The sequence below is a fragment of the Siphateles boraxobius genome, unplaced genomic scaffold (genome assembly GCF_051911475.1).
Source record: "Siphateles boraxobius isolate OS27281-9 unplaced genomic scaffold, OSU_SipBor_1 130, whole genome shotgun sequence".
NCBI lineage: Eukaryota > Metazoa > Chordata > Actinopteri > Cypriniformes > Leuciscidae > Siphateles > Siphateles boraxobius.
Window position 1 is genome coordinate 21,235,108 of NW_027508734.1, and position 12,885 is coordinate 21,247,992.

At 38.2% G+C, this 12,885-nt stretch overlaps 1 protein-coding gene across 11 annotated transcripts in view; it reads left to right on the top strand.

Moving 5' to 3' along the window:
* Positions 1–12,885, top strand: part of tjp1a (tight junction protein 1a) — a 134,636-nt gene that overhangs the window by 13,966 nt on the left and 107,785 nt on the right. For all 11 annotated transcript variants that reach the window (XM_077228625.1, XM_077228616.1, XM_077228618.1 and 8 more), the window contains exon 2: positions 623–779. In XM_077228625.1, the coding sequence (XP_077084740.1) occupies positions 623–779 (157 nt within the window). The remainder of the gene's footprint in view (positions 1–622; positions 780–12,885) is intronic.

Here is a 12,885-nt window from a genome sequence, read left to right on the forward strand (position 1 = left end):
TCTTGCACCATCAAATAAATTGCAGAGGATGTGCCTAATTTACACTTGTGAAATCTTATGACTACACTATATAACTTGCAGTTAGGTAGGCATTCCTGTACAGTAGCTCAAACAGTGCATGACTAGCTAAACTAAAGTGGTTTGATTCCTTCGGAATGCATGAACTGATAAAATACACAATACTATTCACAAGTTTGTGTTAATATTTTTTTTATCGTTTTTTTAAAGAAGTCTCTTATGCTCACATTGGCTGCATTATTTGATAAAATATACAGTAAAACAGTAATATTGTGAAATATTATTTAACTTAAAATGTATTCTATTTGATTATCATGGCTATTTTCGGTGATGGCAAAGCTGAATTTTCACCTTCATTAATCCAGTGTTCAGTGTCACATGATCCTTCAGAAATCATTCTAGTATGTTGATTTGGTGAGCAAGAAACATATCTTATCATTATCAATGTTGAAAACAGTTGTGCTGCTTATTTTTGTGTGGAAATTTTCATGAATAGAAAGTTCAAAAGAACAGTGTTTATTTGAAAAATAAATCTTTTTTTAATATTCCAAAAAATTCTAATCTGTATGCCGTATGATTATGTGTTAATTTCTGTCCACTGCAGGGTGCCGCCTGGATCAGATGCCCCTGCTGCCCCTGCTGCCCCTGCTGCGACGGCACCTGCTGCGGCTGCGAGTCAGGGCAAACCATCACTGCGCAGGATCAAGGGCCGCATCCACAGAAGCAAGAGCCTAGACAGCATAGATCTACTGGACTGCAATGTGAGTCGTTTCAGTGCATGCAGAGATGATGTCATTCAGTCGTTTGTTTTTCACAGGCAGAGTGGGAACTTCTATTGAGCCTGTGCTGAGAAAGTGTCATCAGCCTAGCTTGTTTGTGATGGAATAATTGAGTTACAATTGCCTCCATTTTGCTGTATGAATTTTGCAAACTATAGAAGGATTGCTATGGGGGCTTCTGATTTTCATGTGCATTTATGTAATCCTGCTACTGTCACGCAGATCAAATGCATCTTTTACTGTCCACTATATTCAAATGTTATCTTGAAACCTAAAGTTACCATAACCAAATCTGTCTTGAAATAATGCTGCATTTCATTTAAATTGTGGCAAAGTGTCACTTAAAGATGAATGACATCCAAAAATGAACATTTTGCAATTAATTTATCACTCACCCTAATGTCGTTCTAAACCTGAATGACTTCTGAGGAACACAAAAGACAATTACAAAAAATGGGAACTGAGCCCTTCAAACTAAAAAAAGCTCTAAAAATATATAAAATATGTGGTCCATACGACTATAGTTCACAAAGTTTAAGTCTTCTGAAGTTTTACACAAGCTTTGGAAGATGTGCAAACTGAAATTTTAGTAGTTATTTTCTGATACATTTACATTTATTCATTTAGCTGACGCTTTTATCCAAAGCGACTTGCAATTGCTATATGTCAGAGGTCGCACGCCTCTGGAGCGACTAGGGGTTAAGTGTCTTGCTCAGGGACACATTGGTGTCTCACAGTGGATTCGAACCCGGCTCTCTCACACCAAAGGCATGTGTCTTATCCACTGCGCCATCACCACCCCATCACCACCCCACCACCCCTACTCCTCCCGTCCATGGGCTGTAAACGGATCGACTCAGCGAGAATCAGTCCAACGTGTGAACTGGATCAACTGATTCATAAAAAAAAAATAAAAAAAAATTCTCAAAAATGGATTTGTTTACAACCCAGACAATGCTACTTCTCTCATGAACTTTCATGGGCATGCTAAATAGAGAAAGGAATTTCAATTTAGGATTCAGTGAATAATGTTCCCCACAAAAAGTAGTCATATCGCTTCAGAAAACTTTGAATATAGTGCATGTGGATGACTTTTATGATTGTTTTAGGATGCTTTTGCATGCTTTCTGAAGCTTGAAAGCCTTTGTAATCACATGGAAAAAAGTCACCAGTGACAATCTGTTTATATATTTCTCCTTATTTGTGCTTACGAAAATAGAAAAAGGCACACGATTTGGTACAACACAGGGGCAAATAAATAACGGCAGAACATTTATTTTTGGCCAAAATGTTTCTATAAAGCAATCTTAAAATAATCCATCCTAACCTGAATATAAGTGTTTGATCATGACTGTGTTGTCAGTGTACTCACTGTTTCCATGTCCCGAGGTGGTGTGAAATATAGATGTAGATGGAAATTCTTTCTTATTCTTCTCCCTCCTGAGATTTACTTAACACGAGAGTCTAGTTTTTGTATTCAATTGGAGATGTTCACTTGTATCAGAACAAAGCATAACATAGCACTGCATCGATCTATAATTTACGGCTACATGTCTAACTTAAATAGAGCAGTGGGGAAAATGGCTTCTGGACATAACTGACCTCGCCACCAATAACAGGCCACCAGCTCACAGACTCTATCTTGCACCAGTCCATCAGGTCTGCATGACATCAAATCTCATGAATTGTTTACAGCGTTTGTTCGGCATTAGGTCACTAGCACTGTGCCCACATCAATTAGTAACGATTAGTCTATTTAGCTTAAGACCTTTTCATTGATCCAAGACAACAATAGACATTTCATTGGAGTGGAGTTCATTTGTAGCCCTGCATTGTACTACTAAATAGTGTAAAATATATTTAGATGTCCATTTCTGTGTATTCACGGTCGTCTTTATCTTCCTTTCCTGGCAGAGACATTATCATGATGCAGTTGGGTTTACAGACACCAAGAATAACAGTCCTGAGGACCCAGAGTGTCATATTAGGCTGTTTAAATTTTATTAGGCAGCAGAACAAAATACATTGGACAGATTTTCTTTTATATGCTTTAGCCCCGAAGCACAGGCTGACAGACAGCAGCACAGTAGGTGGCATGTCCCCATTCATATTCCCAACTGCCAGATGATATCAGATTACCTCTCTGATCATGTGATGTGCAAAGCAAAAGTGTGAGTCACGTGAGTATGTGTAGAACTTGCTGACGTCAGAGATGTGGAGGAGTGGAGCTATTAAGCACCAGAGGCATATGCCTGTGTGTATGTGTTTGTGAACATGCTGTATTTGCATGTGTGTGTATGGATGTGTGAGATCCCACACCATTAACAGATGAGTTAAATCGAGCTGCCAGTAAAAGTGTCATACATGTGACCCAGAGCCGACAATTGTTCAATGAGATCTGAGTTGGGTTTCACTCGGAAAAACTTAAAAACATTCCATATTTCGGAGCTGAGTGGTTTGTTTTAGTGAAAAATTAGAAGAGTAATCTCACAAATTCAACGTGTAAGCTGCTTGATTCAAGCCCTAAAAACCATGATATCCCCGTGAATCTGCGGTGATCTGAAAGCCGCTTGCCTGGCCCTGGTCATCTCATGTGCACTTATAAAAGAGAGTTGTGTAGGGGGAGGGAGGTCTCTCTGGCAGCAATACCACCAGTTTTGGAAATCCAGCATTGGGCTAATGCACTGCAATATAGTGTTTTAAAAGAGCTGCGACACAAACATTAGTTTTAGACAAACATCGATATTTATGACTCTGACTTCTTTATCTCCGAAAAATAGACACACACTAACTTAAACGCTGTACCAGGTATCATTGAGAATTTAACTGAGAATGCCTTTTCAGTTTCTAAATTTGAATTGAGGTAGTAGAATTGAGGTTGTGTTTTAAATTTGAATGTTAGGAAGTAGAATTAAAACTAACTGAAATTAATATGAATGTATTTTTAACTACAAGAGCAAAGTTTGTCTAGTTTTTTTAATGTTTGAAAGTTCTAAAGTATGTTTATGAAGATCTGAAGTTTAAATGTTTATAGTCAGGTACTGTAGGTAGGGATAAATAGACAGACATACAGATAGACAGATCGTAGAAAGGTAGGTAGATAGGTCAGCTGGGTTAGTAGATAGAGGGGTAGATAGGTAGGGAAAAAGATTGATGGGTAGACAGGTCAGTAGGTCGATGGATAGGTACACTGGTAGATAGATGGGTGGGTAGGTAGATAAGTAGGTTACATTTACATTTAATCATTTAGCAGACGCTTTTATCCAGAGACATTTTCAAATGAGGAGAGCAATAGAAGCAATCAAACCAACAATAGGGCAGCAATATGCGAATGCTGATGACTAGACCTAGTTATTCTAGCACAGTACACGTAGCAAGTTTCTATTTTAATTTTTTTAATAGATATAGAATAGTAAGTGTTGACGAAAAAGATGTGTCTTCACCAGTTTCTTGAAAATGGCTAAAGACTTAGCAGCTCGGGTTGAGAGAGGCAGGTCATTCCACCAGCTTGGATGACTCAAGGTAAAGGCCTGTGAAAGTGATTTTGTGCCTCTTTGGGATGCCACCACAAGGCACTGTTCACTTGCAGAATGCAAGCTTCACATAGGGGTGCAGAGCCAGTGGTTGTTGTGTAGGTAGGTAGATTGGTGGATGTAGCTGTAGCTACTGCTTTCAGTACACATGAAGAGAGATCACACAACCACAGATTTGTAAGATATTTAAAATTCTAAGATGAAAGGCAGGTGGCTGCAGCCCCCATTAAATGGACGTACCAACACCTGTACATGCGAATACTTTATCCAGATGGCCACTCTGTCTATTCTCTTAGGGATGCCTAGGTGCTTGATGTAGTCTTTAGTCATTTGCTTTAGCCATTTGTGGAGTAATTAACCTCTCCTCCCCTGAGCTTCGGCAACTGCCACCGCTTTTGTTGGAGTGATTTTTCCCTGTTGACATGTAATTGCTGCATCGACCAAGATAGTTGGTCCGTATGTTCCTGTGTGTATTTGTACGTGTGTTAGAATCCTGATAGAGGGGCAACCCTAAAGTGGCAGTCGGCAGCCTGTACGTGAGGAGACTTTATAGTAGCTAAAATTAGAAGTGGTCTCATTCCAGTTCACATAAGTTAATTCATTATTGATGTGAAGGATGTAGATGGGGCTGATGGCCAGGGAAATTTAAAGCCTGTCTGGCCTCTAATCCAGGACTGCTCAAGTGAATAACTACAGATGACCAATCATAAAGCTAATGATGGAATGGCGAATATGTCACACGTACCAGACTGAGAGCACTTATTTGGATGATAAAGATCAATACTAAGCTTTTCTCACTGAAAGAGGAAATTATGCTATATTATGATCATAAGATCCCTGAATCATCTTATACATTATGCAGCATATGCTACACATGCTGAGATGTGACACATGCCGAGAATGAATGAGTGTGGTAATAGGATTTTTATTTTCCTGGCATGAATAGAAGTCAGTTAAATGGCCTAAGCAACAGCCTTTTGTTTCTCACTCCATTAGCTTGAATTGCTTGATAAATCACATCTTTTTTATATATTGTCATTCAAAAGTTTGGGATTGTTACTTTTTTTGTTGTTGAAAGAAATGAATACTTTTTATTTTGCACGTATTCTGGTCAAAAGTAATAGTAAAGATTTCTACGTTGTTGCAAACTTCCTATTCATCAAAGAATTCTGAAAAAATGTATCATAGCTTCCACTAAAATATTAATCAGCACAACTGTTTTCACCATTGATAATAAGACAAAATGTTTCTTGAGCAGCAAATTAGTTTATTAGAATGATTTCTGAAGGAATGGAATAATGGCTGTGGAAAATGTAACTTTGCCATCACAGGAAAAAATTACATAGTAATGCATTATAAATTGTAATAATATATTACAATATTACTTTTTACTCTATTTTTAATAAAATAAATTCAGCCTTAAAGACTTAAAATATCTCACAGATCCAAAACCTTTAAAAGGTAGTGTAGTTCGCTAAAGGGAGAGTTTTCTGTTGGCTTATCCTCACAGGTTCATCTGGGAACTGCTGATTGGCTTCCATTGATGGCCAAATCTCTTCCTGTTCCACTTTATCCACCCCTGATGGGTTACTTTGTAGTATTCCCTCAAGACAAATAGAGTATTTCTAACTAAAAAGAAAATCACTTTTTTTCAGAAGTGTGTGGGGAATTTTGGCTTATGGGCTGAGCTTAATGGAAAAGAGGGAAATTCCCTTTGCAGGAATAGGGATAAGTGTGCCAAGCTAATTTGACAGTGATGTAGAATCAACGGGAGACGTGTAAAGGTAATAAAACTGCAAACGGTCATCAGAGAGTTGAAGAAGATTAAAAAATGTGGGAAGCTAAGACGGAGTATTTCTGTGAGAAAGAAGTAGTGTGTGTGTGTGTGTGTGTGTGAGAGAGAGAGAGAGAGAGAGAGAGAGAGAGAGAGAGAGAGAGAGAGAGAGAGAGAGAGAGAGAGAGAGAGGGATAAAGAAGATAAAAATAAGTGTATTTGGATGTAAGTGTAGTACTGTCAGTGGCATCAATCATGTATCACTTCAAAAGACAGCCTCCACATGGGATCAACACATCACCATCCTCATGTCAAGGGTGGCCTGGATGTTTTGACTGCAGAATTTTAAGTGGATGAAAGCTAAACATGGAAATGAAGACACACACACACACACACACACACACACACACACACACACACACACACACACACACACACACACACACACACACACACACACACACACACACACACACACACACACACATATACAGCTTTACATAGATGTGGTCAAAATGTGCAAAGGTTTCCAATGACTGGCATCATTATATGCTAGTTTTTGTCTCATTACTGCAACTTTATTAGGAAAGAAAAATGCTCTCTGAGGAGAGATCCCGATAAGGACTGTCAAACAGAGGCCATGATGAATTATTCAGAGCAAACCACCAACTCCTTCATCTGTCTTTAAATGCAAAATAGCTTCTGAATTATGTGGGACAAAAGAACATGGGTCAATAATTTAGAACAGCCTACTGTGGCTGAGGAAGAGATCGGGTTGGGATGCTCACTGGGAGACATGAGAGGTTGAGTCGTTGGCCTGCTCTTCTCTGGCTTTGTCAAATGTAATCAGCCATTTCTCCTCACAGGTTTCATGCTTTAATAATAACTGTTTTGAAGTTTTCATTAAGTATCATGTACTGAGACATATTTACAATCCTAAAATAGCTCTAGGAGTTTCAGTTTGTATCACTCCACTTGTCCATGTTTAGGTGATCCAGACCGATGGTAAGCCTGCAGGTTACATCTTTACACCAGTAGGTGGCTACAAGGAACTGTTTTTGAGTGAATCATTCACTCAACTGATTTGTTCAAAAACACTGATTCGTTCGGTAATTAAACAAGTAGCTGTGATTCATTAAATCATTTATTCAGAAACAAAACACTGTTGGTGTGTCCAAAATTACATACTGTGTGAATAGGTAGGCCAACTACATTTAATTTTGAAGCACTTTACAACCATTAAAAAAGTATTTTGTATATAGAATGAATATAGGTATGGACGAAATTTGAAAGTACTACATCCTCCATGTTATTACTATCACATGACCAACCAGCGTCAGTTGCGTTCCTTTACTGCCATTCATAATATCCTCTCCCGTGGCCTCATGAGATAGTAAAGTGTCCATTGAATGCATACAACAGAATCTCAGCGGAAGTAGTGTGTTAGCCGGGTACTTCGTTTTTTTAATGCTATGTATTACAAACTACTCTTATTGGCTTATTGTTTTAATACTATATAGTAGGGAAAACGCAGCGTGTGTGTTGCTTAAAGGCGCATATGGTTCATTTTGCTTCAGCTTTGTTAGAAATTATTTTCATTAGTGAAACAAATAGAAGCATATAGAAAAGTCTTGACAAAAACATAAGTTCTTTCTTTCTTTCTTTCTTTCTTTCTTTCTTTCTCTGCCCGTCAAATTTTGGCCAATAAAAATCTATTCTGAAGATTTTGAAATTCTCACAACATTCAGTCATCATCCATGTGCTTGATTTAGTCTGATGGCGGATTTTTTTATGAAGGACTCCCAGCAGTGAATAAGGACTTTGCTGGCGCAGCATACACACCACTCAATCAGTATTTGGAGGGAGCATATATTTAATATCTCAATAACTGTGTCCAATTTCCTCTTCAGAACTGAAAATCAATAAAAATAGTATCCAAACTCTTACACATTGCAGTGAATCTAATGCAATAAGCACAACAGGCAAACAAGCAAGAAAACAAACAACATCATTTCAGGACACCAGATCAGCTGCTAATGCACTTTTGCCAGGCATATGCCACCAATGGACAAGCAGGTGCTACAGTATCTGCTGTGTCTGGAGAGATGTTGCTCTCTAAGAAGAACGCAGTCATTGTGAACCGTTGTGCCGCCAGATATCACCCCTCCCCCTCTACCACCTACTTCTATGTCCTTGCCTGCCACCAGAACAAACCCTAAATGCCCCTAAACTCAAACATACACATCACTGCACAAACATCTTGGACGTACAGATGGAACCGAGACATGCTGCGTATTTGAGTCTAAAACTATATTTAAGCTTAGACCCCTTTTAGCACTAACACTATTGTTTACGCCGGGGAATAACAAGGCTGGATACGAAATGCTCTATTCTTGCTCTGTAGAACATGCTGTTCTTTTGAGATGTAGCTTACTACATGCTCTTATGAAAAGCATTTTTTCTTTAGGTTTTAATAAACTAAGTGGATTTGGAGCCACTGATCATTTATTGGGTCTTGAATGTGTAAAATGAAGCTTAGAAACGTGCCTGAGGATGTGCCATTACTCCAAACCGTCATACATTTCGCATGGACATTTAGAAGGTCGGGGGAAAAATCAAAGCTCAGAGCCGATTGATGGAATTTTGATTTACGACAAGCTCTATGTCTGCGAGCAGGTCGCTGTGAGTGGATTAGGCGTGTACATGTTTACCGTGTGTGTACTGCCTTCCATACTTCTGTATTGATTTCTGTCATTATAGATTATCTAACTCATTAATTTACATGTGTTTTCAAAGTAAATGCTGTTAGTTTATTAATATAGACCAAGCACATGTAGCCGTTTGCGGGATGCCTTGAAAACAGAGCAGTGAGACCAACTTGTCATTTCCAACCCTGGTGTTTCATTCCTCAAAATGATGTATTATATCATTACGTGTCATTATGCACTCAGTGAGGCTTTATTATGGCAATGTGCGTGCATTGGTTTAGTTTCACTTGCATTTACTGCACACATGCACACATGCAACATCAAACACCAACAGGTTCAGTCGCCCCTGAAATGCGCCTGCCACCACTGATTCCGTGTGAGCCGGAGGATTCAAGTCTTTTAGTCTGTTGCTATGGAAACACAGTTGGCCGATGGCAGAGGGGGGAGAAGAGGAATGATTCTTGGGAATTTTTTTATTTAATGAAGAGAGCATACAAGAATGAGAGACAGAGGGGGGTGGGGGGTAGATAAAGTGATACAAGACGTCAAAGGGAGCGAGGGAGAGAGCGGATATACACACCGTCACCGTGTATACTAGATCAGATCTTTCCCATTCACATTTCAGCCGGCTCTGAAGATGGGGATGTCTTTAGGCATACATGTGTATTCATATAAGCTCTTGATTCTGAGAAAGACTGTTCTACTGTAAGATGACGAAAGCCATGTTGAGCTGCTTTGGGCTGGGAATGCTGCATGTCTTATTTACAGGAGACTGACAAATAACAAAAATAAGCATTCCGCATCACTTACCTTCACAAATCCATTCCTCCTTGGAGCTTTTTACACCTCCACTGGTGTGGGTGATATCTGAACCTAAGAGAGGATGACAGGGCTGTTTTGAGGTTTAAAAAAAGCAACCATGCAGGTGAATGAAATGTGAACTGTAGATGTAGCAAATATTTTGAGGTTTGTTGCTTTACTTATTATTTATTTATCTATTTAGCTTTTCCTCAGCATTATGGCTAAAATGTTTGCTTGCAATATTTTCCCCCTTGATTTTGTGTAGGTAAAAATGGACACAAGAACATATCCAGGTCATATTTCAACTCAAAATCAAAACTCAAAAAAGTTTTTTTTTTTTTTTTGCCATTCAAGAAAATGAAGCTTATTTTTGGGACCATTAATAATTTAAGCATTGTGCCATAATTTTACTGACTCTGACTCTGACCATATTCTCATATTCTTATATTTGCGTTTTTGCTTTTTGGTAATAATTGGATACTAATACTAATACTGACTCTGACTCTGACCATATTCTCATATTCTTATATTTGCTTTTTGGTAATAATTGGATACTAATTGGATACTAATAATTGGATACTTTTCTTTGAATTAAGTCTGAAACGAGTTTTCGTTATAGTTTTTGTAAATTTTCACCCTCATGTTGTTCCAACCCCTTAAGAATTCCGTTCATCTTCGTAACACGAATTAAGTTATTTTTGATGAAATCTGAGAGCTGGATCACTCCTCCATAGGCTGCAAGGTAATTTCATCTGCCTGCCCAGTAAAGTTAGTAAAGACATTGTTAAAATAGTCCATGTGAATACAGTGGCTCAACCTTAAGTTTATCAAGTGACAAGAATACTTTTTGTGTTCAAAAAAAAAAAAAAAAATTTTATTCAACTAATAATTTTCTTCCGTGTTGGCCTCTGAGAGCGCCACGACATATATGCGTGAGAACTGAGACAATGCGGAAATTTCGGACTCGGTGTGCAGGCACCTTTAAAGAGAACAATTGTGTGTCAGTAACTCACCTAACCCTTGATCGTTTTACTCACACGTGCCCAAGCTATATTCCTTCTGCTTTCCAGAGGCCTGGGGTTTCCTGTTTCATGCTCATAAGAGCTGACCACAGGATGAGAGGGATAAAAGAGGATGATGACACTTGAGAAAAGTGACCTGATTAAGGAAGATCGTTTTAGGCATGTATTCTATTTCTGAAATTTGTTTTATATACATCAGTATGAATCATTTTACACTTAAATAAATTGATTGAATATGTGTAAAGAGCGCAATGAATGTTTTTGGGACATCATGTACTAGCCATGGAGGGGTTTATAAAGTATATACTTGATAAGTAGTGTTCATGAGCAAACAGTGTTTTTTCTTTGTCTGGAGCTGTGTGTTTTGTACCCAGTGAAGCCCTGCACCCTCAGGCTTGATTCATCATGGTCCATCCCCTCTGCTGTGCCCCATTAGGATCAGAGCTGCTATTTTTGTTCTCTACCTGTGGCGGGATGCTTCCTGCATTGCCTGCATGCATCCTCGGCCAAATTCCATTAAATAAGGAAAGAGTTTGTCTAAGGTCCCTTTCTGACAGAAAGCTCCGGAGGAGTTTAAAGGAAGTGATGGGGTCTAATGGAAACCTTTTAAAGAGGCTGAGCTGAGCTGACCAGTGGGCTGTTGTCTGGACCTACTTCAGTCAGTAAATACACTGGCCGCTGTCCTGTGATCTCCTGCCAGAGCACGTCATTGGATGCTTCTGTGTGTGTGAGAGAGAAAGAGGAAGTGTAAGAGGACAGAGAGGGAGTGAATTAGATACAGAAAGAGGTGTAGGAGGAGGAACAAAGGAACACAAAATAAAGCAGATGAAGTGAGAGCCATATAGAGTCAAGCAGATATCGACTATTCCCTTAAGCAAGTGCTAAAGCAATTATGGGGAAAAATATGCTGTCACTTTGAAGTTCACAGGTTATCTGATGCTGTAGCATTTCTGCTTCACTTATTATTGGCCAGATTTATAGTCCTTTTGGATTGATTATTCACTTAAACAATACTTGATCATTTAAGTTATTAGAGCCTATCATGATTAATTTGAGTCTGGTTTGCACTGAGTTTAGTACTTGGGTTTTAGAAGAAAGCAGGAGATTATTCCTCGCTCCCCATTTTTGTGCTTAAAATGGATGCATGTTTAATGATTATCACACAGACACTCACAGAAACAATGTTGTGATTATGTTTAGAGTCAGGGGAAAAAATGGCTTTTGCAAGGAAATATGTGGCGAATTACTTGTTAGTTGGATGTTACTACTTTATAATGTAAAATGACTGCATGGTGCCAAATTATCTCAGATGGAAGGTTTCAGTTTTATGCCTTAAGGGTTAGTTTACCCAAAAATGAAAATTGTGTTGTCATTTACTCAGCATTATTTTATTCTAAACCTGTATGACTAAAATAAATACATTTTGAAGAATGTTGGTAACCTAACAGTTTACATCATATAGACAAAAAATTAAATGGGAACCGAAGCTGTTTGGTTACCGACATTCTTTAAAAATAAATTATTTTGTGTTCTGCAGGAAAAGAAAGTCATACGGTTTTGAAATGACATAAGGGTGAGAAAATGATGGCACAATTTTATTTTTGTGTGGACTATCCCTTTAAAATGCATCTTTCAGCCTTTTTACATCCTAAAATAATAGATTAACATCATCTTAAGTAAATTTACATTACTTTTTATGGCTAGAGAGATGTTTATGACATGCCTTGATATCATATTAGGCATATTCAAGTGTAAAACCCACACTCTGTGATATGTTTCCAGGTCATTCCAACCATATTTTCTTACACAATGGCACAAAATGAGACACAAATCTTGTGCATTAAATATATGTTAGATGTTAAATAAAAAACATTAGATTATTAGTCCAAGATAATGAAATAATCTGTCTTAAGAAGACTACATGTGATGCAATTTATGAGTGTGATGTGATGCTCAATCAGCTTGGACGTATTTCTCATAGTATCCTGCAGAGGGCAGAGTTTTACTACTTTCTCTATCTACACTCAAACTTTTGAGACCAAACTACACAAAGCATACTTTCATACCATTTAAAGAAGAGTTTAAACACATTCCTCTACTCCAACTCACTGTGCATCATTGCTGTATTTGAGTGCAGTGATGTCTTTTGATCTGTTTGGGGTCACCTTGAGAGCAACATTCAATAAATAAGAGCCTGTTAATTTGATTAGGCCTGCCATGCTGTGTGGAACAGGGTTCTTTAAATCCACA